At 41.8% G+C, this 26818-nt stretch overlaps 2 protein-coding genes across 5 annotated transcripts in view; one reads left to right on the top strand and one right to left on the bottom strand.

Moving 5' to 3' along the window:
• LOC133379585 (SOSS complex subunit B1-like) overlaps window positions 1–9273 on the bottom strand; it is a 43987-nt gene extending 34714 nt beyond the window's left edge. For both annotated transcript variants that reach the window (XM_061615164.1, XM_061615165.1), the window contains exons 1-4: window positions 9172–9273; window positions 8663–8755; window positions 5986–6090; window positions 2101–2239 (exon numbers count right to left, since the gene is read on the bottom strand). In XM_061615164.1, coding sequence (XP_061471148.1) covers window positions 2101–2239; window positions 5986–6064 — 218 coding nt within the window. In that variant the 5' untranslated portion in view covers window positions 6065–6090; window positions 8663–8755; window positions 9172–9273. The remainder of the gene's footprint in view (window positions 1–2100; window positions 2240–5985; window positions 6091–8662; window positions 8756–9171) is intronic.
• Window positions 9274–19094: 9821 nt separating this feature from the next.
• Window positions 19095–26818, top strand: part of RNF41 (ring finger protein 41) — a 46529-nt gene continuing 38805 nt past the window's right edge. For 2 of the 3 annotated variants that reach the window (XM_061615161.1, XM_061615163.1), the window contains exons 1-2: window positions 19282–19369; window positions 24408–24551. The gene's annotated coding sequence lies outside the window, so the exon portion shown is untranslated. Of the gene's footprint in view, window positions 19185–19281; window positions 19370–24407; window positions 24552–26818 lie in introns of those variants that run through there. The other variant, XM_061615162.1, reaches the window with a different exon arrangement.

The raw sequence follows: 26818 nt of genomic DNA, 5'->3' as shown, positions 1-26818 counted from the left end.
TTCCAACAGTGGCCAGGTAGATGTCTCTGGCAAGCCTAAAAGCAGGGGATAAAACAGGGATGGGGAACCTGTGGCCCTTCAGAGAATGTTGGATTCCCGTTCCCATCAGCCCCAGCAAGAATGGCCAATTGCCAAGGACAATGGGAGTCCAAAGATATCTGGAGGGTCACAGGTTTCCCATCTCTGACACAAAGACAGCAGTCATACCCTGTTATTTGTTCAGCATCTGGTACTCAGAAGGGAGCAAATGGATGTTCTAAGCTGACAACCACCACTTAACAATCTGTCCTTAGAGTACTGCAGCTCTAAAGAAGAAACAAAGAAGAGTGTACTAGAAAGTCCCTTAAAGAAATAAATGGTATCTTTCACAAATATACTCTTTCAAAAATCTTCCTATTAATGTGCTGAGAGACAGACAGAGATAACAGGGAACAGATATATTAGCACTGAAATCCTACCATCCTTCCCCAAGTGACAGGGCTTGATCATGCCCTCTGAGTATTAATATTCACTTCTGCTTTTCCACCTCGTTAAACAAGCAGCAACTTAGTATCAACAAGATATTCCTAGCCCCGGCCCTAGGGATAGCAAATTGACAGCCATATCTATAGTACTCCAACAGTTCTGATGGAAAATGTAGCTTCCAGAAGAAAAGCAAGTTCAACAACAAAGAACTGAATGATGCAGAGGTCAAGACCAAAACAAAACACCCAAAACTAATTTAGATGCTGCAAAGATGGAAAAAGCAATGCCCATCGAATCCAAATATTAACAAAACCAGTTACAAAAAAATAATCATGGAGAAAAAATAGCATGCTAAGAAGCTAATTAAAATAACTCACTTGAAACAAAGGGCAGCTTCATACATTATTTTTTCCCTAGATTGCAATCAAAAAGCTTACATTTTGTATGTATGAAGGGTGTGTGTGGTTTTGATCCCCTCTGCTTCAATCACAAGGAACACACACCGCAGATATCATATCTATCTACTCATGAAGAATTAAACATCAGGTATGAAGCAGACCTAAAACACAACATCCTATGCACCTCACAAGGACTGGTGCAGTGCAGATATAACACAGCCTGCCCCATGGTTAGGGGTTTAGAAGAAGCTGCTGTATTACATGCCCTCCCTCACGAGAATCTCTCCACTGGCATGTACCATGGTTTGCTTAAGACCAGTTTCAAACCTTGGTTAAGAGTGAGCCATAGTTACCATTAACCACAACTTCTATGCCAATAGAACCGCTAGCCATGTTTAAGGTCCAGGGTGGTGGTGATTTGTACTCAAGAGGGAGGGCTCGAAGAGACAGGGGCCTGTTCCATGCTTAAGGGCCAGGCTGCATTAAATCTGCCCTGGTGCAAAGAGGAGAAAGACTGAAACTTCAAAATCAGCTTCTGATTTTACAGAGGGAAAGCATAACCTTTTAAAATTAGTTACAAACTCAAGTTGGTTGTTAGTTCCTTAGCAACCAGGGGGGAGGGTATAAACAAGAGCACATCTTTTTTTTCCTAACTAGTGAATCTAAATACCTTCTCGTCTCTATACTCAGAACCACCATTCCACACCCACAGTAGAACTGTGAAACAGCAGTAGCGGGGAAGAAGAGGAAAAGAAATGCAGCCACGGAGCCCAATGCTGCACAGGTCTACTATTGCTCAGTGGGACTTATTCCCAAGTAATCATAGACAGGATTGCAGCCTTTAAACCTTTCCAACAGAGTTGAAAAGTGCATAAAGGAGTAAGTAATCTGTATTAGGGAAAGGTCATAGCTCAGTGGCAGAGCCACTGCTTTGCATGCAGAAGATCCCAGGTTCAATCCCTGGCATCTCCAAGTAGAGAGATCCCTTCCTGAAAGCTGGGAGAGCCAGTGCCAGTCAGCGTAGGCAGGACTGAGACAGATGGACCAATGGCCTGACTCAGTATAAGGTAGCTTCCTGTGCTCCTAAGGGATTGTGAGCCTGCACCTCTAATAGCCGAAAATGAACCCAACCATACTTGTTCCTCTCTCCAAATGGACCTTTAGCCATAGTCCCAGAAGCAACATCTAACTTCCCCACTTTCTCTCATCACACTCATATTGGAAAGACAATCCATACCCTTTGGTGAGTCGGATGATGTCTCCTGGCTGGATTAGGTTGCCAACGTCATCCCACACAGAGATGTTTATGCTGCCAGTTCTGTCGGCTACTTTACACGTCCGCACTTCATGGCCATCCTTCGTCTTGGTCACCCGGCCTGGCGATAGGAATGGTTACCACAATTCAAGGTAGCTAAGAGGATGTTTCTACTTTCATGTCAGAAGTACAGGCAAAGAAGAAACTAGAGTTCCATCCCAACCCAAGCCCACAGGATCGTTTATAGCTGCTGCTCCTTACTCCCAGAAGAAAAATAAAGAAACGCACGCAGAAAAAGGGATAGGAAAGTGTACTCTCAGAATGTATGGCATTCTCTTTTCCAGTACTGGCCTTACCAGAATTTTTTTTTTGTATGTTCACTGTATTACTTGCAATACATGTTTAGTATTCAATAAAATGTTTGGGGGGAAATGTATAGCATTAACATGAAAAGAATACAGGAGTATTATAGACTTATATAGGCAGTCTGGGGATCCTGCTTGTGTACCGCCCGCCCCGCTGCACAGCAGACTCCCTGACCGAGGTGTTGGAGGTGGTCTCGGATGTGTGAACGTTGACCCCAGAACTGTTAGTACTGGGGGATTTTAACGTACACGCTGAGACCACTCTCATTGGAGCCCCTCGGGATTTCCTGGAAACCATGGCTTCCTGGGAACTGCACCTTAGTAACACTGAGCCCACCCATGTAGCCGGTCATGCTCTCGACCTTGTATTTGTCCTGGGAGTGGGGAGTGTTCTGAAGTTGGGGGCCTTTTCTTTTACCCCCGTGTCATGGTCAGATCACTATCTGGTGAATTTTGACTTCTCGATGCCACACACCCTCCGCAGGGGTAAAGGACCTATTAGAATGGTCCGCCCCAGGCGCCTGATGGATCCGGATGGATTCCTGACTGCGCTGGGGGATTTGGAACCTGCTGAAGGTCGTCCGGTCGAAACCCTGGTGATGGAGTGGAACGAGGGAATCACCAGAGCATTAGACCGGGTGGCTCCGAAACGTCCTCTCCCCCTGAACAGAACTCAGACAGCACCGTGGTATACACCTCGGTTGCGAAGTCTGAGACAGGAGGTGAGACGACTAGAACGCCGGTGGCGGAAATCCCACTCTGAAGATGCTCGAACACAGGTTAGAGCAGCAATAGCTGCCTACCAGGTGGCAATAAAGGCAACAAAGAAAGATTTCTTTGCTGCCTCTATTGCATCCGCAGAGTGGTGTCCCAGGAAGCTGTTCCAAGTGGTCCGAAGCCTGGTTGGTCCAGTCGCTCAGGAACCCTTGGAGCATTCAAAGGCTTCCTGTGACAAATTGGCAAGGCACTTTGCCGATAAAGTCGAACATCTGAAGAACTCGATTCTGTACGCTGTGGATGCAGTAGAGGATCCAGAGTTAACCAGTTGCAATCCGGTTCAGTGGGATCGGTTCCGGCCTCTTCCTTCTGAGGATGTGGACAAGGTACTTTCAACGGTGAAGCCTACCACCTGTCTGATTGATCCTTGCCCATCATGGTTCCTTATGAACTGCAAGGAGAAATTGGGCGAAGGGATCAGGGCGGTGGTAAATGCATCCTTGAAGGAGGGTGTAATGCCACCGGCCCTCAAGGAGGCAATTATAAAACCCATTCTAAAAAAGTCCTCCTTGGATCCCCAAGTTTTGAACAACTTTCGCCTCATTTCGAATTTGCCATTTTTGGGCAAGATCATTGAGCGAGTGGTGGCTAACCAGTTGTCAGCACACTTGGATGAAACGGATTATTTAGATCCATATCAATCGGGTTTCAGGACTGGGCATGGTACAGAAACAGCCTTGGTCGCTCTGGTAGATGATATGAGGAGGGCACTAGACAGGGGAGAATCCACCTTTCTTGTCCTCCTGGATCTCTCAGCGGCTTTTGATACCGTCGACCATGGTATCCTGGAGGGATTAGGAATAGGAGGCACTGTTTTACAGTGGTTCCGTTCCTTTCTCTCTGACAGGCATCAACAGGTAGCATTGGGAGATGAGGTTTCAGACCCTTGGCCCCTCACTTGTGGAGTACCACAGGGTTCTATCCTCTCTCCCATGCTATTTAACATCTATGTAAAACCGCTGGGAGCTATCATCAGGGGTTTTGGGCTGCGATGTCACCAATATGCTGATGACACGCAGCTCTATCTCTCCTTTAAATCTTCACCGGAGTTGGCTGTAGAGACCTTGTCCAAGTGCCTGGAATCCGTGAGTGGATGGATGGGAAGAAACAGGCTGAAGCTCAATCCTGATAAGACCGAGGTGCTACTTGTGGGTGACAGGGGAAGGTTGGGTGTTGCTGACCTGAATCTTAATGGGGTAAAATTGCCCCTGAAGGATCAGGTCCGCAGCCTCGGGGTTGTTCTTGATTCCAAGCTGTCCATGGAGGCTCAGATTTCGGCAGTGAGCCGGGCAGCTTGGTATCAACTACACCTCATACGGAGGTTGAAACCCTACCTTCCTATTCATCAGCTCCCACTGGTGGTACATGCCCTGGTTACCTCTCATTTAGACTACTGCAATGCGCTCTACGTGGGGTTACCCTTGAAAACGGTCCGGAAACTACAACTGGTGCAGAATGCGGCGGCACGCCTGCTTACAAACAGCTGCCGCCGTGATCACATCATGCCGGTGTTATTTCATCTACATTGGCTTCCAGTTGTTTTCCGGGCCCAATTCAAGGTGTTGGTCTTAACCTTTAAATCCCTATACGGTCTCGGCCCAGTTTACCTGAAGGAGCACCTCCAGTACCACCAACTAAGCCGCCCGACCAGATGAGCCACACAGGGCCTTCTCTCCGTCCCACCAACGAAAACAGCTAGGTTGGTGGGGACTAGAGAGAGGGCATTCTCAGTGGCGGCCCCCACTCTCTGGAACTCCCTCCCGTTCGATCTTCGCCATGCCCCTTCCCTAGATACATTTCGCCGAGCCTTAAAAACATGGCTCTTTGGACAGGCCTTTGGGGTCCCCGGGGTGGGCTAATTTCTTTATATTGTTTCAAAATTGTCTATTGATGGCCCTGTACTGCCGCTTTTTAAAATGGTTATTGTTGACTGCGCTGTATTTTATTATGTATTGTATTATTATGTATTGTTGAATTTAATGTTGTACGTCGCCTAGAGTGGTTTCGGCCAGATAGGCGACTCAAAAATTAAATTTATTATTTATTATTATTATTAAAAGTAAGATATGGTCATATCCACACTATACATTTAAAGTACTCTCATACAACTTTAACAGTCATTGCTTCTCCCAAAGAATCCTGGAAACTTTACCCCTCACAGAGCTACAATTCCCAGCACCCTTAACAAATTATAGTTCCCAGGGATTTTTGGAGGAAGCCATGAATATTAAAAATGATACAAGGGTAGTTTAAATGTATGGGGTGGATGTGACTAAATGTGCAACATATACTTACAAATGAGGTAACGATATTCTGACTTGCATTTGGGTGCACAAGTACTAGCTAACAATCCAAGAATTTTCAGGATAGAGCAAAACTTCTCAGAATCCATGAAAATATAACTTTTTTTAAGGCAAGAGTAAAAGGTCTAGAGATTCTCCAATAAGCTGTGGTCAGCTTGATGGAAAACCAGTCTGCTTCTCCATTGTAAAGAATCTCATTTAGAAATACTAATAGAGATCATGCAATGATACCTTTCTCACAGTAGGTTTGCTATTGATAGAAAAAAGTCCATATGCAGCCTGTAATTAATATAGGAAAGTAATGTATTAGTTCTATGCCTACTGATAAGATACTATGAAACAGGTAAGCAGATCAGCCTTTCAATTATCGTGCATCAGGGCTTTAAAGCCAGCTAACCATCTTCCTTCCGCAGAGCACTCACCTGTTTCCAGCACAATGAAAATAAGATTTAGGTTTTTCAAGCCTGGTTTAATGTCCTTCACCAAAGTTTCTGTCGTCATGTTGAATGGCTTTTGATTTCCAATATCTGAGAAAATAATTGAAAAAAATTTCACAACCAGAAAATAGAACGAAAAAGGTACAGAATGCAGTAAATAAAACCTTGTTACTTTAACCTTGAGTTAAAATATTTTAGCTTTATTCTGTGCCTTCCTCTACTATGGACACAGAAAGCCATGTTTCATTGTGTCCAAATATGGAAGGTTCTACCCTGACAAGCACACAGCTGCTGTTCCTGGCTTCCAGATTTAGAATGTCCAAAATCTATCAGTTTCAAGATGTCTTGTGTCACTCTGTCTTCCTGCCATTCTTATCACTGTGAAAACGTCTGCAAGTCAGTATCCTAAGATTTTTTAAAAAAAGAAATCTGGTATATGTCAGCTGATAATATAGTACAGGGATGGCAAACAGATCTTCAGATGCTGTTGGGTTGCAACTCTCATCAGCCCCAGCCAGCATGGCCAATTGTCAAGAATGACGAGAGTTGTAGACCAGCAACATCTGGAGGGCCACTGGTTAGCCACCTGATATAGAAAGTGGACAAGACTAATTTTTAAATGGAAAGGTACTTGTGAAGATAACTATCAAATGCGAGAAGACCCAACAGCATATAGATTGACCTTCTTTTTTAAAAATACGATATTCTGTATCTAAAAGAGAGAAGGCTAATCTGTCTGGCAAGTGATACACAAGATAAATCCAAGGTATGAGACAGTGTGCTTCAGGTACATATGCACGCCTCCTGTTGTGTATTGGTGTGACTTGCCTCTAGTCTACTGAACTGAGAAGGCAGCATCATAATAGTAGAGAGGCAGGCGGAAGTACATACCTATACCATAGCTAGGCCTATGGGCCTTCATGTCCAAGCACTCCACAAACCTCCACAGCTTGTTCCACTTGTGAGACCATGCTGCAGATTCGCCACACATAACCCACATCTGACAACTTCCTTGATAAAGACTTGAGCTAGGCCAATTCAAGCATTACACACATCTCTTATAATAGCTGCAGTAAACTACTTCCATGTTGCATTGAGTCTATGAGAAGACGTAACTTTTATAAGCTGGTTACCATGTGGACCGGTCACAGCACACATTTTTGGTTGCTGTTGGTGAAGAGACTCTCCATGCAACTGGGCTGAGCCACATAGTAAGTAGCTTATAAACTTTATGACTCCCATATGGAGCTGCATCACATGGAAATTGTTTTGGATGGCCTTTCTACAAGGGCTAGAATATTTGGATTAGACAAGAAATCAACCAAAGTCTAATAAAAGATACTACCATTGTGCACCACACATTCTGGCTGTTTGGGATACTCCTGCTGCAGTTTTATCTATGCTTGTGAAGCTTTTGGAAGCCACAATAATAATGTAAAAGTTTAACATCTCAAACCACCCCTCTATTGTCCTTATCTGAAAAAGGTGTGTATAAAAAAATACACTACTTTGCTTAGTTCTAGTCTCAGATTTTAGATTTTCACTTTATGAAATCTGGAATTTTTAAATAGATTATTAGTAGATCACCTCCCCCTGGTCACATTTTAAACATTTTCTCTACAGACAGAAATACAAAAAAACTACTTTCCCTGGAGATACGTTATTTTCAGTCTGTAAAAGAATCCCATTCTGATGCCACAAGACTTGTAACAGTACTCACTGGTATGGAGTACCGTCTATTTTTGCTGTCCATGGCAACCATTTTGTGCTGGTATCCACAGCACTTTTTCTATGCTTGCGACACTTGTGGCACCCGCAGCACTTTCAGTGGATAGAGAAAAGTTTTTCTCCCTCTCTTATAACAGTGGACATCTAATAAAGCTGAATGTTGGAAGATTCAGGACACACAAAAGAAAGGACTTGTTCACGCAGCACATAGTTAAACAGGAGGTAGTGATGGCCACCAACCTGAATAACTTTAAAGAGGATTAGACAAATACATGGAGAATAAGGGTATCAGTGGCTACAAGCCATAACGGCTGTGCTCTTCTTCCATGGTCGGAGGCAGCAAGTTTCTGAATACCAGTTGCTGGAAACTGCAAGAGGAGAGAGTGCTCTTGCGCTCAGGTCCTGCTTGCAGGCTTCCCCTGGGCATCTAGTTGGCCACTGTGAGAACAGGATTCTGGACTAGATGGGCCATTGGTCTGATCCAGCAGGCTCTTCTTATGTTCTTAATTATCCAGATAGAAGTACCAGCTCCTCATTTTTTACCCAAATGCACAGGTAACCCTTAACATTATAAAAGCCCCAACCAATTACAATCTTTAAACACATACAGAAGAGCACACCCTTTTACACACTTCCTTGTTCTGCATTTACAATTACTAATATGAATTGAAGACTTGTGCCATTCAATGAGCAAGAAAAACTTCAACTGTCCACTCTTTTCTGTTTAATAGTTGTAATTAAGAGTTTAAAATGACAGTTACAGGGATATAAAGTTCATCTCCTCATGCTCAAATTCCATCAACACTTAAAACACTATTTCTGCTGTTAGTGCTATGGATATGAATACTCTATCTTTATCCAAATTATAAGCCCATCCTGCTACATTGAAAAAGCTCCTGTTTCAGTTACCAGGGTTCACTCTCATCTTTATTACCTGTTTTGAGTACTGTACAGCAAAACTTCTTTAGTATGTGTAGAAAACGAATTTCAAGGAAACATCCTTGCCTGGGTTACAGTTCACTCAGCCCTGTAAGAAAAAGACATCTTTCCTCGTTTTTAGCCGATCTTCAATCACCATTCTGATCAATACATGCAAAATTAACCTTCTGGCTATTTCTTTTTGTTGTTGGTTTCCGTTCTATGATAAGCAGAGATTAATTTTTTTCATGCTTAAAGCATATCCCTGCACCGTGATCAATATTCGAACGGAAGCAATGACTAGTTAAAAACTACAATGAAATAAGTTAGTAAAATATGCTATTGAACAGTTTTTCCCCTGTGGAACATGGATTTTACCAGTCCTGCAACATGCACGTATATTTTTTGTGCCGTACCAAAAAGCTTATTAAACTCCCGCATTCTCCTTACCAACAATCACAAGCCTATTAATTACATTTTGAATAAAAAAGAATCCCCACCACCACTTTTCCAGTTGAAACAGACCTGGAGGAACGTTGAGGAGCAGACATTCCAGGAAGTATCCTGCTGCGTCTAGCGCAGCCAATCGCGGTACATGGCTGTCTTTCGACATGCAGGAATGTTCCAACCTTTCAACCAATTGCAAGGAGAGAGCGCGTTAAAGTGACAGTATCACAGGGGTGTATTTTATACTTGTTTAATCTATAGGCAGAACATATCATACGGAAAGCGGGACTGGACCAAGATGAAGGAGGTGTGAAAATTGGAAGGAGAAATATCAATAATTTAAGATATGCAAACGATACCATACTACTAGCATAAACCAGTAATGATTTGAAAGGAATGCTGATGCAAGTTAGAGAGGAAAGCACAAAAGCAAGACTACAGCTGAACGTCAAAAAGACTAAAGTAATAACAGAAGTTTTATGTAACTTTAAAGTTGACAACGAGGGCATTGAACTTGACAAGGATTATCAGTACTTGGCACAGTAGTTAAGGCAGTGATTCTCAAACGGTGTGCCCAGGCACAGTGGTGCGCCCTAAGAGGTGGCTAGGTGTGCCTCAAATATTATTAAAGTATATTTTAAAAATGAGAAGAAACCCATTTGTATAGGGTAAGTAATAGTTTTCTATAGTTTAAGTTATTTTTATTCATAGTTTAAAATATATTAATATATTTTTAATTTTGTACATGAAATGCGCCAGAAACTTTTTTTTTTTATGTTTTACAGTGCGCCGCAAACTGAAAAAGTTTGAGAACCACTAGGTTAAGGAGACAAAATAGAGACAATAGTCAAGAAATCAGAAGAAGGCTAGGACTGGGGAGGGCAGCTATGAGAGAACTAGAAAAGATCCTCAAATGCAAAGATGCATCTGTTGTTGTTATGTGCCTTCAAGTCGATTACGACTTATGGCAACCCTATGAATCAGCTACCTCCAAGAGCATGTCATGAACCACCCTGTTCAGATCTTGTAAGTTCAGGTCTGTGGCTTCCTTTATGAATCAATCCATCTCTTGTTTGGCCTTCCTCTTTTTCTACTCCCTTCTGTTTTCCCCAGCATTATGGTCTTTTCTAGTGAATTCTGTCTTCTCATGATGTGTCCAAAGTATGATAATCTCCGTTTCATCATTTTAGCTTCTAGTGATAGTTCTGGTTTAATTTGTTCTAACACCCAGTTATTTGTCTTTTTCACAGTCCATGGTATGCGCAACGCTCTCCTCCAGCACCACATTTCAAATGAGTTGATTTTTCTCTTATTTGCCTTTTTCACTGTCCAACTTTCACATCCATACATAGAGATCAGGAATACCATGGTCTGAATGTTCCTGACTTTAGTGTTCAGTGATACATCTTTGCATTTGAGGACCTTTTCTAATTCTCTCATAGCTGCCCTCCCCAGTCCTAGCCTTCTTCTGATTTCTTGACTATTGTCTCCATTTTGGTTAATGACTGTGCCGAGGTATTGATAATCCTTAACAAGTTCAATGTCCTCATTGTCAACTGTAAAGTTACATAAATCTTCTGTTGTCATTACTTTAGTCTTCTTGATGTTCAGATGTAGTCCTGCTTTTGTGCTTTCCTCTTTAACTTTCATCAGCATTCGTTTCAAATCATTACTGGTTTCTGCTAAGAGTATGGTGTCGTCTGCATATCTTAAATTATTGATATTTCTCTCTCCAATTTTCACACCTCCTTCATCTTGGTCCAATCCTGCTTTCCATATGATATGTTCTGCATACAGATTGAACAAATAGGGTGATAAAATACACCCCGTCTCACACCCTTTCCGATGGGGAACCTATCGGTTTCTCTATATTCTGTCCTTACAGTAGCCTCTTGTGCAGAGTATAGGTTGCGCGTCAGGACAATCAGATGCTGTGGCACCCCCATTTCTTTTAAAGCATTCCACGGTTTTTCATGATCTACATAGTCAAAGGCTTTGCTGTAATCTATAAAGCACAGGGTGATTTTCTTCTGAAAGTCCTTGCTCCGTTCCATTATCCAACGTATGTTTGCGTTATGATCTCTGGTGCCTCTTCCCTTTCTAAATCCAGCGTGGATGTCTGGCATTTCTCGCTCCATATATGGTAAGAGCCTTTGGTGTAGAATCTTGAGCATTACTTGCATGGGATATTAAAGCAATAGTTCGATAATTACTGCATTCCCTGGGATCCCCTTTCTTTGGAATTGGGATATATATTGAACGCTTCCAGTCTGTGGGCCATTGTTTAGTTTTCCCTATTTCTTGAGAGATTTTTGTCAAAATTTGGACAGATTCAGTCTCAGTAGCTTGTAGCAACTCTATTGATATGCCATCTGTTCCTGGTGATTTGTTTCTTCCAAGTATTTTAAGAGCAGTTTTACCTCATGTTCTAAAATTTCTGGTTCTTCATCATATAGTTCCTCCGTGAATGAATCTGTCATCCTGGCTTCTCTTTTATAGAGTTCTTTAGTGTATTGCTTCCATCTTCCTTTTATTTCATCTCTGTCAGTCAGTGTGTTCCCGTCGATTATTCAACATACCTACTCGTGGTTTAAATTTCTCTTTCATTTCTCTAAACTTTTGGAATAGGGCTCTTGTTCTCCCTTTTCGTTGTCCTCTTCTATTTCTGTACAATAACTATTGTAAAAGTTATCTTTGTCCCTACATACTAGTCGCTGTATTGTTGCATTTAGGGTTCTGACCATGTTTCTATCTCCTTTTGCTTTTTCTTTCCTTCTCTCTTTAACCATTTTAAGAGTTTCTTCGGACATCCATTGAGGTCTTTCTCTCTTTTTAACTAGAGGTATTGTCTTTTTGCATTCTTCCCTGATAATATCTCTGACTTCACTCCATAGTTCTTCTGGCTCTCTGTCAACTAAGTTTAAAGACACAAATCTGTTCTTTATTTGATCTTTATATTCTTCTGGGATGTTATTTAAATTGTATTTTGGCATTATGATTGCTTTGTTCTTCTTCTTTAGCTTTACTCTGATTTTCGATACGACCAGTTCATGATCTGTACCACAGTCTGCTCCTGGTCTTGTTTTTGCAGAAAGTATGGAACTTCTCCATCTTCAGTTGGCAATTATATAATCAATTTGATTCCTATATTGACCATCTGGTGATGTCGACGTACAGAGCCGACTTTTTGGCTGCTCAAAAAATGTGTTTGCAAGAAACAAATTATTGGCTTCACAGAATTCAATAAGTCGTTCTCCTGCTTCATTTCTGTCTCCTAAGCTCCATTTCCCCACAATTCCTAGTTCTTCTCTGTTCCCTACTTTTGCATTCCAGTCCCCCATGATTATCATCATATCTTGTTTTGGTGTGTGATCAATTTCCTCCTGTACTTCTACGTAAAATCTAATTCTTCTTCTTCTGTGTTTGACGTTGCAGCGTAGACTTGGATGATGGCTATGTTAATAGGTTTCCCATTTATTCTCATTGATGTCACTCGCTCAGACCTTGCGTTGTAGCTCCTAATTGCTTTTGCTACATCACTTCTCACTATTAAAGCAACCCCGTTTCTTCTTGATTTCTCATTTCCTGCATAAAATATTTTGTAGTTGCCTGATTGAAAATGTCCCATTCCCGTCCATTTTAATTCACTCACACGAAGCATTGTAACGTTGATGCATTCCATTTCTTGCTTGACAATTTTTAACTTTCCCTGGTTCATGCTTCTCATATTCCATGTTCCTACTGTGTGCGTCGTACAACTCTGGCCTGTCCTGTCGCACCTGTGCTCATGAGCCTCTGGGCTTCCTTTTGGCTTTGACCCAGTTGCATCATTAGTCACAGTGCTACTTGTACTTGTATTTTGTTCTTCCCCAGTAGCTCAGTGAGTGCCTTCTGACCTGGGGGGTCTCATCTTCCAGCACTATCTTGTGTTACATTTTGGATACTCTGTTCATAGGGTTTTTGTGGTAAGAGGTATTCAGAGGTGGTTTACCATTGCCTTCCTCTGAGTTTGGATGCATCTTAGTCTGGTGTCTCAGCTTTGATCATTCCGCCTTGGGTGCCCCTGCTAGGAGTCTAGCCTCTTGGTCTAGACTCCTGACAGCATTGCTCTCCGCTTCTTCAACACTCTCAAACCCCCTCACCACGTTAAGGTGTGCATCCTAAAGGGGGAAAGATGTATCACTGAACACTAAAGTCAGGATCATTCAGACCATGGTATTCCCGATCTCTATGTATAGATGTGAAAGTTGGACAGTGAAAAAAGCTGATAAGAGAAAAATCAACTCATTTGAAATGTGGTGTTGGAGGAGAGCTTTGTGGATACCATGGACTGCAAAAAAGACAATTGGGTGTTAGAACAAATTAAACCAGAAGTATTACTAGAAGCTAAAATGATGAAAGTGACGTTATCATACTTTGGACACATCATAAGAAGACAGGATTCACTAGAAAAGACCATAATGCTGGGAAAAACAGAAGGGAGTAGAAAAAGAGGAAGGCCAAACAAGAGATGGATTGATTCATAAAGGAAGTCACAGACCTGAACTTACAAGGTCTTAACAGGGTGGTTCATGACAGATGCTATTGGAAGTTGCTGATTCATAGGGTCGCCATAAGTCGTAATTGACTTGAAGGCACATAACAACAATCATCAACTGAAATATTTAAACTTTGCCAGCATAGGGTGCTGAGAAGCTCTTAGAGAAGAATTTCCAGCTATTTTGTAGTTGATGTTCCAAGGGCATGGTTTTCAAGTTTGTTGAACGAATAATGATTGGATTGAATAAATCTTCATTTCCGTCACAGAAAAATACTAACGTAGTACTAGATTCTATCATAACAACTCTTACAGCAAAAAATTGATTTATTTTAATCAGTAGTTAAATTATACTAAAAAATAGCCTTGATCATAACTTACATGTCTGAAACAATACACTATTCGCACTGTGGTTGTTTTATTATTTTGCATTGTCACACTTTGAATTGATTCACACAACATTCCTAAAATGATAAAATTGGAGTATTCTGAATACCCATGGCAATTCAGCATTTAGGCTGGCCTGAAGACAGTTGGATGCAGGTGCTCTCCAGCTGAGTCCTGGCTCAGCTAGGCTACACCAACGTAAGTCCCACAGCTTGGCTTGGCCAGGACCTAGCTGGCTCAGCCAAGGACGGCACAAGTGAAGCCACCAGAAGCCGGCAGAAGGCCCCCAAAAGGGGCATGTTGGGGGAGGGGCTGAGGTGAGAGGACTTAGGCCACATCCAACTCATGATCAGAGCACTCCTGCATGTCCCAATCCAGGGAAAGTTACACTGGGAAAAAGGTCAGTCTAAGAAAATAATTGCAATAGAAGTCAATGGAAAGGGTAGGGGTATTTGGGATAACAGACTTTTACTTTCTGATCTGTGCAGCTCCCAGCAGAGCCAGTGTTCAGCCAACCCAGAAGCTCCTGAATGGCAATTTGATACAGCAGAACTTTATGTCAGCTTTTCTTGCGTTGGCACAACTTATGGCAGCTTAACCTGAGTTGGATTGCTCTACCATATGGTGAAGCTGGCAAACCTCAGACTCAGAGAAGAAAGGGTATCAGACAACTTGTTTGTGGGGAAATGGTCTTTACTAATTACATATTGGAGTAAGACACATGATGTGACTCGACAACGTTTTACTAGACTCAGTATAAACCTGAGAAATACTAGACATAATGACTTGAATAGTGAATCCTACAGAGCTGAAGCATGATAAAAAAAAATATATTGTAAGGTGAGCTTACCTCAAACAGACGTACAACTATTTTTGGATCTTTGGACTTTTTTTTCAACTGTATATGGCATTATTTAATTTTTCTATGTAATAACAACTTTCAAAATAGCAATAATTTTGCCATAGTAAATAAATAAATACTTTAGCGTACTATAGTTTAATGTGGAATATGTTCCTAATTCAGCCTCTCCTGTTATGATCTCTCAGATTTTAGATTTGGATCTGTGTATACTTTTTCTTATGCAGCCTCCATTTGTTAAAAAATCTGTCTTAATTTGCACATTTTCACTATGGTAGCAATTATGTGCAGTTGCCATGATACATGATCCTGTATAGTTCAGAGCAGGGATGTAATCATCAGGGGTCTCGGAGGGACTTAGACACTTATTTGGGAGCAGGGTCCCAATGTCTTCAGCATCCTGCAAACCAATCAGAGGAACAGGAGGTGCATTAGCCTCTGAGAAGACTCTTCTCAGTAGCTAACATGCTCCTCTTTCATGCTCATTGTCTCCTAGGAACGTCTGTTGTTATGGGAAAAGGCATTAACAAGGATTTTCTTCTCATCCCAGCAGCAAAAAAATAAAAATAAAAGGGGGGCATGGCTGTTACTATCATGAAAGGACCCCGTACTACTGAATTTGCCACTACACTACTGGTTCAGAGATATTTCAATTATATTTGAAACGACACAGTAAAAAAGCTTGGCAGCTGCATTACATAAGTTTCTTACATAAAAAGCCTTCCTATAATAGTTGATGGTACTTTTACTTCTTGTAAATCACAAAATGGAAAAATCTCATGTGCATATAGCACATATACACATATCAATGAGCATACCTGTGATCGTCACACATTATGATGATCCATCTGCAGGTTTCACACTATTTCCTACACAGAAGTATTTTTTGTCAATGCCACATGGAAATGTTTTTCAGCAGCTTTTATATGATTGGGGTTTGTGTGTAATGCTTGAATTGAAATAAATAAATAAATAAATAATTGGTCTAACTCCCTTTTGAAGTTAAGTTTGGACATGTCTTCATCAAAGTTGTTTGACATATGATGGTCATGGGTGGCCCTTCTACACTAATACTGCTGGACAAGGAAGACAACTGCATACTGATGGTTTAAGTAGTATAAATGTGGGTGACATCCTCATTATTTATTATTCCTTTGAGGATTTCCATTTCTAGAGATTTTATCACAAGTTTCACATTTTTAGGACCTCCTTTATAAAGCCTAAAATCACCTGGTTGTGAAAATCCTAGCTTTTATATAACAAGGTACAACTACAATCAAAGGTACTTGCAAACGTACTAATAATCAAAAGCAAGAGGAACATCCAAGTGAATTCAGAACCGGACCTAAGTTCACCTAATACAGCATGAGCAAATTTAAATTGTAGCAGAGGGAGAAATGGAAGCATGACTGTTCTGCCAAAGAACTAAAACCCAAGTTTGCTTGTTTTCCTCCTCCCTTCCACTCCCCTTTTCTTATGTGTCACATCTTTTAGATTGTAAGCCCAAGGGGAGGGACTGCCTTAGTACTGATCTTTGTAAGCCGCTCTGGAGTCTTTTTTGGCTGAAGAGCAGGGTGCAAAATGTGTTAAATATCAAAATTAATCCAAGTGATTAGCACCTGTGTCTCATCCACATTCTTAAAATTTTTGGCTGCATATAAAGGTCTGAGAACATGACAGCTGCACAATCATATATATATTTGGAAATAATTGTTTTAGAATCTGATCATTTTTATTCCTGGCAATACTAGCTGGGGCTGATAGGAGATGTAGTCCAACAACATCTGGAAGGCTCCTCATTGTCTACCCTGGCCAGATTCATTATTTAATTAAAATGTACACTCAATATGCATGACACTTCTAAACTACTAGAGGATAGATTCCTGCCCTGAGATGACTACAGTCTAGAACTTGACATGTGAGAGACAACAAAGGAAGGAGAAAGAAAAACAAGCATGGATAAAAATGAAATATGTTTTATCTCACATTCAAGCATTTAATGTTACTGGGACAAGGCTATCAGTTTGAAATGAACCAGAAATGGGTAGTCCAAGAGATCAGTCTAGGGAGCCAGAACAGAGATGGCAATCTCTATCTCTAATCTCTGGTGTTAGATAATTGCCACTGAGTTGAATGATGGAATAATACTCTTGAGCCACCTGCAGTGATGGCACAGCAGAGACCAGTAGCTCCTTTCACTAACAAGCTTACCACAGTGACAGAGGTGCCTCAGTTGTGACTAGATTCCCCAACTTGAGATGCTTGAGGGCCTTACGAATTGGTTTAAATGACTTGAATTTGGACTTGAATTACCCTCAAGTAAGAGATTATTTTCAGGGATCGATGGATGAATAATTACCTTACCTAGAGTAAAACTATAGCTGGGATTGTATGAATAGGGCTGTGCTGTGGCATCATTTTTAGGGCATTTCCCATTATGGAGTGTGCCATTTTTCTTGCTCCTTAAAACTAGACTCCAACTTCTCCAGGCTCAGAACCCAACAATGCTACACTTGGTTACTAGTTTCAGGCTCCGTATTTGCACGGTTCCTCATTGCAAGACATAAGAGGAGCAGCACCTATCCTTCCGGTGTTTAGAAAAATAGCTATCTTTGTAACCTGTGCAATATGAGGAGCAATATACAGAATCAGAGCATGACAAAAGTCAGGTATAGGGTGATATAAAGGATTTGATATTCCTCTGTTTACACTAGTTACAATTTAAAAGGGATGTACAAACCAGGACTGAGACCAAACAACATAATTTTGTCCTTAAAGAACATGAGGAATGGGGGAAGTTGTTTGGAAATTTAAAAACTTGCAATGGAGACTATACAACATCTGGAAAAACCAGTTTCTTCCCCAGAACAAGGAATGTTGGTAATCTCTAATTTTTCTGATCTCAAAGGCTGTTCTTCTGAGAGAGAGTTCTGCCATAGTCCATTAATATAAGCAAAGAAGCAAGCATGTTTTATGATCAGATCAGACACACCTGGGCAGATTATATGGTTCAACACAGGCCCTTACATCTTTTAACATGGTCTTGTTTGCTGGCTTATTGCCCATAAAAAAAGAAGTACAACATGAACAGCTGCTACTCATTCTTCCCAGATGGTGATATGGTAAAGCCACCAAAAATTGTTTATTTGGAGGGGGAGCATTATGATTGCTCTGTATATGCTTCAGCATGTTTTGGGACTGAATCACTACATGTGTCTCAACCCAGATTTCAAACATTTTCCCACAATGCAACAAACAAATATGCTTATGTTTTTGCATGATTGGTTGCCACATTAAATATGGCTAGGTCCACCACACACCACCAAAACTACACCAGTGGGGATCAGTGAGGTGTAATTGCAAGAGTGCCAGAGTAGGGCTGGGAAAGTCCAGGTTCAAATCTTCACTCAGTCATGAAGCTCAGTGAGTGACTTTGAGCCAGTTACTATCTCTTAGTCTAACCTACTTCACAAAGTTGTCTTGTGAAAATAAAATGGAGAATAAAATTTCATTTGGGTGTTAAATTTTTATGTTGTATGTTTTTAAATCTTTCATTAAGTCGCCTAGAGACCACTGCAAATGAAATTAATAGCAGCAGCAGCCTTGACTTACTTAAGAGGAAAAGTGGGGCATAACTGTAAAAACAACATCAAATTGGTCCTATAAATTGGACCGGGGCTCATGGATAAGACAGCCAGTGAACCAGTGAACCCTAATTAAGAATCTAAAGGACCCCTGCTGGATCAGACCAAAGTGCTATCCAACATCACTGTTACAGTGGCGAACCAGATGTCTCTGAGAAGCCTGCAAGCAGGACCTTAGCACAACAGCACTCTCCAACTTAAGCACGCATAGGGCTGCAACGTAAGGACTGTAGCCTTAGACATCTATAATGGCATTTCCAGTAATACTAAACAATATATATATATTCTAAGCACAACACTGCTTCATGTGATGGAAAATGGACTGTCTTCAAGTCATTCCAGAGTTATGGCGACCCTATCAACAGGGTTTCTCATGGCGGTATTCAGAGGGGGTTTACCATTGCCTTCCTCTGAGAGGCAGTGACTGGCCCAAGCTTCATGGCTGTATGGGGATTGATCCCTGATCTCCCAGGGCGTAGTAGTCCGACACTCTACCTCTACACCACACTGGCCTCATAAGTCTCCAAATAAGCCCCGCTCCGTTTCTGACACACCCACTAAAACGGACCAAGCCCATCCCCTCGCAGGCCCACTCTCTGGCGTCTTTTCCTGTCTGGATAGAAGAGAAGGAAACTTGAACCACAAAGTCCCGCAATTGTCCAGGGTGGGTAGAGCGGTCCAGAATGAGCTCTTTCCCAGCATCTCTCTTAGCGCGGACGGATTCGCGCATCCGGGTTGAATCTGGCGTATTTCCGGTGGTGGCTGTTGTTGCGGGGGGGGGGAAAGCGGGGGGAAAAGCAAGGAAAAAACCCGGAACGACGGCTGGTTCCGAGGGGGGCCTGGAAGGAGGTGAGCGGAGGGGGTGCAGGCGGGGAAAGTGAGCCTGGTCTTGGGTATGCACCTTCAGGGAAAGGCTTTGGTGGGTGTGGCGGGGAGGTAACGTTGAAGGGCGGTCATGTTTGTTTTGAGGTACCTGGGGTCGCCTGAGAAAGGGAAGGAGGGAACCGAGGGGGATGCCTGTGCTGAATTTGGTGGCGGTTGGTTGACTGGACGGCAAGACACTTAGGGGCCGTCGCGAGGCGAATTGCTCGTGCTGTTGACGGGGCGCGAGGCGGCTGTTGGGATTGTCCGGTAGGCGGTGTGAGGCTGGGTCTGGCTGCCCTCCTGTGACCGCAGGCCCGGTAGACTACATGTTTCTGAGTACACAAGCCCACGATTGCGCTTGGGAAAGAGAACTGGGGTTTGGGAGACGGAGTGTATGTGTAGTGAAATATCTGTATGTGTATGTAGATAATAGTCTTGCAAACTCTGTTGTGGGTGGTATGCAGTCGTAACAAAAATCACCGTATGCGGTCGGGCTAGCCAGGGGACCTGTGAGGGAGGTTGGACAGGCAATGCGTGTGGTAGAGAATGTTTTACTTGGACAAGCAAGACCCGGCTTCAGATCATTTCGCTGGGGAATTGATGTGAGCTTTAAAAGGAGGAATAGATGAGGCTGGACAAGGAGGAAGAAAGAAGCCTCGTGACCGTTGTCCTGAGCTCTTTGAAGAAAGGGAGGTTTATAAAAAATATTGTTGCCTTATTTATTATCTATATAATGTCCTATATGTACAGTGTACTATTCACACATGGAGTAACAACAAAAAGACAGATCCCTGCCCTGAGGACCTTATAGTATTTTTTATGTAAAAAAAGTTTGAAAAACAATTGGTACAGAATCCTCCCGTCAGTGGTGTGCAAGACCACTGAAAGGTGGCATTGGACTTGGGGGCAACATGCATGATTGATCCCTAAATCTTCCTACAAACCAAATGCTACTACTTTCTTTAAACAAGTTTTAAGTGACTTAGGTTTAATTTAGGATGAGGAAGATTGGAAATAAATGAAAGAAATTGATCAGAATGGGATAGTTAAGATGTTTATTTTCTGTTTAACTTATTTAATGTATTGTTTGCTTTTTTCATGGTCCAGGCCTCCAGAGGCCCAGGCCCTTGGGATTCCCTGCCCTGCCCCTCTTCTCAGGCCTCGTGGTAAGGGTGACATAGTGATTCTGAGGATATGATCTCTTAGGAAGAATTCTTGCAGTGAAGGTGATAAAAGGATTCACGACCGGGTAGTTGAAATTTAGAAGCCAAGTTAGACTATTTTTGGGAGTGCGGGGAGGAGATTTTAAGAGGTTCTTTGTGAGGAAAATTGAGTTGTTCAGCAGATATTGAAGGAACTAGAAGGTGGATTATTTTGCTAATTGGCAGGGATTATGGGTTGTGCTGAGGAAAATGTTCTCTGGAACAAGGTGTGGATGGTCCAGTCTACCAGTCATGCACTATTGTTGGGTCAGTGGCATGCTGCAGAATATGCTGTCAGCCTCTCACACAAAAACGGTCTGGAGGGGCCTGTAGTGTGGGGCATGCATGGTGTAGATTTACAATTGCTTGTGTGAAAAAGTGTGTGTGTGGGGGGGATGTTGTTGAGCTCCAGCTCCCATCAGGCCCAAGCATCATGGCCAATGGTCAGGGATGATGGGAGTTATAGTTCAACAACATCTGGAGAGCCACAGTTCCCCACTTGTAAATTACATGCTTTGACGCAGAGGCAATGTTCACAAATCATGCATTAGAAAACCCACCTGCGTGGTTCAGCTGTTAGGTAATCTAGTTTTATCCATGCAGTGCAGGATAGAGATGTGAAGGCCTGGGGGGGGGCAGGAATGGTGGGGGAACCGTTTCCTCCATGTTTTCTGAAATTTTCTGTCCCTCTCCCCCCCCAAAAAAAACCTGCAGAGAAAATATTTTTTTCCAGAATTCTTCCAGTTTTTTTCCAGCCCTTCACATCTCTGTAGTGTAGTGTAGGGGCACTACAATGCTCAATATATACTGCACGCTAAAAAGAAATAGAAGTTCATCATTTGCTGGATGCCAACTGCCATCAGCCTCAGATGGCATGACCAGTGGTCAGGGATGATGGGAGTTGTAATCCAGCAATATCTGAAGGGCCATAAGTTGTCCATCCCTATGTTAGAAAGAAATAGTGAGAGAAGGAGGGGTGGAGAGAAGAGCATCCTAGAGCCCTGCTGAATGGAACAAGATGCTCTGGTGAAGGATCTTGTGGCTTGAGGCTGGGAAAGGAGCCAAGGGCAGAATTCCTAATGCTTCGAGGAAGTGTTCTCTCTATATGGTTTAAAAGCAGATTAGCTTTTGGTTGTAGTCGTGTTAGAGGCACTAAAGCAAGTTTTTGCTGCCTAAATTTAGTTGTGCAAGCAGGGGAATAACTAACACATTTCAAAGCCATTTCTTGCGTGGTGAGGCTTGGAGGATACAGATGATGTTGTCATTAAACATGAAGGCTCCAAGCATATTTTTTTCTGATCTGTAGCATCAAAGGCGCTAAACAGTGAGGTCTCCCTTATTTGTTGCATAGATGAATGCTGGAAAACACAATCTAGCAGTGACTCAAAAGTAAAATAGTGACATGGTATGTGGTGGATCTTTATACTCTTCTGAATGGATATATAAAACATAACTATCCCCCCCCAAAAAAATCGTAAGCATTTGTGGAGAAGTGTTAATACCTGGGCTTAACTTTAGGGTGGATGGAAAGTGATTAAACAAAATTGACAACTGCACTGCAGTCTTAAACATACTTACTAAGGAGGCAGAGCAATCCTAACCCCTGACATCTGCTGGTTGGAGGGGGTTATGATTGCATGGAGGAGCCCCTCAACTGACAGAGAAGAGCTCCTAACAGTGAGGGGCCATGTCCACCACAGAGGCTCACACTATTCTGGCAGAAAGCTCTGTGGGCATAGATTTATCATTGACCTATTCTTGGTATTAGTAGCCAATGTTGGACTCTGAAGTGGGGAATTCCAGGAGCAGGATGGAGGCTCCTTGGGGGACCTCAGGATCACCCCATCCATGCTAGCCTGGAGTTCAAGTAACTAATTCTGTGGAGGCTGAAAACATGGTAAGTCTGCTCCTCTCACTCTTTCTGGCTTGACTGGCACAAGGTGGCAGGTGATCCACACACTCAACCCCACTCAATTGAACATAGTGGGACTTGCATCCAAGCAAACATACATAGCATTCTGCTGCTGACGTGTAAAAGCTACCATTCCAGTTTGATTCAACACCTTGCAACTGTGGTGGTACATAAACCATTTTCTCAAAATGTGTTCAAGATTCAGTAATGATAGCTGTAGGTGGACAGTGGCAACTCTTTTTACATCATGACTTAAAAGTGTAAAACATGATTTCTGTGTCAATGTTGTATTAATGTGCAATATTTAAGGTTAGAATGTAAATACCTGAGCACATTTTAGGATTTCCTTGCTTTTAAATTCAAGTTGATAACATAGGTCATGTGTTAATCTAAAAAGTTATTTTTATGAAGTATTGCTATGAACTTTAGGTAAAAGTCATTTAGCAAAATCTCTGTAATATTAAAGCTGTGATTATTTTCTTGTTTCATATCAACAGCTCATCTTTACTAAAGCCCTTGTGATACATATACTTCTTCATACCATTCATTTTGTAACTTTAGTGAGAATTGATGTGCAAGTAAGAAAACTGATGTGCTGTTAAGAGACAATCTAATGTGTAATGTTAGGTCCTGTTTCCTAGATGTATTTGCTGTGAGAATATAGTTTTATTAGGAAATTGTCTTCAAAGTAACTAGCTGTTTGATCTAATTCCTGGCTGTGGCTTTTGCATCACAACCCCTTGTTTGCACTGCTAGTGCACCATCCTATGTGTAAGATAAGTGAGGAACAGCTGTCTAGCTTAGACTCATGTGCCTCTTAAAACCCCTTCTGTTGCCTTGCTGTTCCTTTACGTTGAAACAAGGTTTGGCTAGCACAAGGTACCTGGGAATGCTTCTATAATACTGAGGATCACAGTCGTGGTGCTTTATAGCTCTTTTGTTTGTTTGCCCCACCCACCATTGGAATGGACCACCCCTCAGAAGATTGTTCATGTTTGAATCTCCTAAGGTTGAAAGAGTTTACCCACCTATGGTCTACAGTCTTGTACCCTTTCTTGCTTGAAATAAGTTCTTTGCATGGGTCATCTGTGCAACATAGCTACTTTTGAATAGCAGCAGTGCAGGTAACTGCTGCTTCCTAGGGTCAGAGAGCATAGGAGGCTGCTAGTGTAAAGGAGTAAATTATCCCCTTGCATCAGTGCAGATGAGCCTGCATCCACTTTTATGCACACCCTTACGCAGCAGGAAATTCTTCAGAGTGATTATAGCAGTGCTACATAAATGGTTACATTTTGCTTTGGGGTGGAAGATTGTGAATTCGTACTTCAATAAAATGTGTTTTCAGATGTGTTTTGATTCAGGACATCAATTTTATTATAGAAAGAAATTTTACTGAATGAAAACAAAAATGGTACCAGCTGAGCAACCTTTGGGCAACATTGCTTCATACTAACCTATTTGATGTTGCCATTGAAGATAGGATAGAAGAGTTTGGGTGCAAATCTTATTCTGGGTCTAGGTTAAAAATGGGGGAGCATGTGTCACTGTTAACTGTAATACAGTGAAAATATATATTTGGGGTTGTAGAACTACTGCTGTTTGGAAATTTATGTTAGAATAAGTTAAACATGACATCAGTACATTATTAATTTGCCCTACCTAAGGGTATTGAAATTAACTAGATTTTAATAACACACCTTGCTGTCTTACAGTTCCGTGCATGAAGTAATTTCTAGGGCAAAACTATGTCCACATAGTCGGTGAAGTATTGTTGGATGTATAAATAGCTTCATGTGCTTTCTTGTAGTTGCTAATAGTATAGAGCATCTACATGTTTTGCCATGATGCTTCTAATCAGTCATCTGATTTCATCTTAAGACTGTCTTTTTGTATGTTCCTGTGACCACAGATCCTGGCTGCAGAAAAAATGATGACTTAGTCCGAATGAGGAGGCGCAAGAAGAAGATGGGCCACTGTGACACACTCCTTCAAAAAAGCAACCCAAAGTCAGGTTTGTCTTGTTGCTGTTCAGGAAGGAATTCTAGTACAGAAGGTAAAAACAATGTTATTTGTTCTTTCAGAGCTCAAAGGATTTTTATATATATTTAAAGCATTTACATTTCTCTCTGTATTAAAGTCTAGCAGTGGTTCTGTATTCAGTCAAATGGATTGATGGATTTAGTTTGACATATCCTGTTCTTAAGAAAAGGCAAAAAGACATCCTAAACAGGATGCTGTCCTATGTTTATATGCACATTCTGTTTTCATTTTAACATTAATATACTGTTGCGCACCTCCCCAGTCTCCGAGCGGTGAGATCTCAGGGATCCCTGTGCTCATCCAGGGTTTGGTTTCCTTTGGGAAGAAGGTCATTGGAGACTGTGGTGTCTTTATGAAATATGGTTTTGTTTATTTACACACATTCCAACCTGAGCTTAGGATGGAGGGGGTTCAAGGCATCAGCAGTCCAATAATCAGCTTTTCCATCTGGGTTGCAGGAGACACCCCAAATGCCATGGTGCAGAGAGCCAGTCTCTGCCTGCCTCCAGTCTCCAAGCATTCTCCAGACACAACTAAAACTACAAGCCTCTCCTGGGCTCCGGGGGTGGGGGATGCTCCCCTGAAGAGTTTCAGTGACAAAAGGGTCTTCCTGGGCCATTCACCGTTACTGGGCAACTGATAGGCCCATTATCTTACCTGGTCACTATATGCTTAACAAAAGAGGGACTCATCTGACCAGCACAGTGAGTTCCTCATTCCAAGGCATAGGATTCCAAATCGGGCTGGAAAGGGGACTCACAGGGATCATCCATTCCAACCCCCATGCTCATAACAATACTTTGGAACTTAATAGAATTGAAAACATTTTAGAGATTTGCTAATTGAAAAAAATTGTAAGGATTTTTAGTTCTATAACTGTGTTGCATTCATTTAGAGTCTACGCTGTGCAGCAAAGCATGGCTTCTCTGCATTGCATCATTTGACAAACGTAGTGGTGGATGACACAGTTAGCATGCATAGGACTATTTTGGTCACTTTTGTGGAGCTGCATAAAATGCAGATTTCAAATTCAGCTCTGTCAGAAGCACCCCAAAATTTACCCTTTACAGATGCTTGGTTTTTGAAACAGTATGCGTTTGGTGTTTGTGTTTTCTGTACCATAATTGACAATAACTTAAGATTCCTAGCTGGAAGCCATCTCACTTCCAAGTACACAGCATATGTTGGATGTTTCTTTCCTATAGTACCAGTTGGCTTGGAGCCTGGTAGGGGTACAGAAGTACTGCTAGCAGGTTAATTGCTGTGGATGCTGAGGATAGCACAGTTCATTGGTTCTTGAAAGGGCGTGATGTACTGATGTACTGAGTCATGACAAAATGAAAGATACAGAAATTGAGCACATGCATAAAATTCAGGTGTGCTGATTTGGTATAGCAGAGTTGATGGCTAGAGATTTTTATCTTCTGGAAATAATATAATTTTGGGAGGAAAAACTAAATTTGAGATTTTAAGAACTTTTTTTTAAAGGATCATGAGAGCAAGAGTATGTTCCACACAAAAGGAGCAGCAAATGAAAAGTGCACTAAGATAAAAGGAGATACAAACAGTAGAGAATGAGGTAAGCAGAGAAATCTGTCAGGAGCATAAGATAAAGGACAAAAGGCAGGAAGGAACAAAGTTGTGCAAAGCTTTAAAAGTAATTGAACTGAACATGGAATAGGGAGTCTCACATACAGGAGGGCACACAGTCATGCTAGGCAAGGAAACTACATGTGCAGCAACATCTGAATAGGATATACAAGAAGAAAGCAAAATGAGGAAGGCCAGTTAACAAAATATTATAATGATATACATGAGCCAACATTAATACTTGGATTAATGTTTGGGGATGAAAAGGGAATTTGCAATCTTTTCTCCTTTAAGTTCCCAAGTGCTATGAGCCCCTTGTGACCCTTTCCCCCCCCCCTTCTTGATCTCATTGCTGTCAGATGAAAGTAAGCAAAGATAGATGAACAGGCAGAGCTTATGTTTGAAGGATATATAAGGGCTTTAAGTAGCTGTTTTCTTGACTAAGGGAGGCTTACAGTAATTTCTTAAACATTTGGCTAGATGCTGACCTGCCATTTTTGAAACCTTCAACTTGAGTGTCATGATTGGTTTCAGAAGCATGGTGTTCTGAAAGTAATTAAAGGTTACTCTTTCTTGGGGAGTAATCTGCTTGGCACTGTGAAAATAATATGCTTTGACTGAACAAATACTGAAATGGTCTGTCGTTAGCTGAGAAAAACAAGCTTTTCATTTCTGTGTTTGATGCCAACA

This window comes from Rhineura floridana, chromosome 3, assembly GCF_030035675.1.
Source record: "Rhineura floridana isolate rRhiFlo1 chromosome 3, rRhiFlo1.hap2, whole genome shotgun sequence".
NCBI lineage: Eukaryota > Metazoa > Chordata > Lepidosauria > Squamata > Rhineuridae > Rhineura > Rhineura floridana.
The sequence above is the reverse complement of the archived record's forward strand: the minus strand, read 5'-3'. Positions and strand labels throughout refer to the sequence as shown.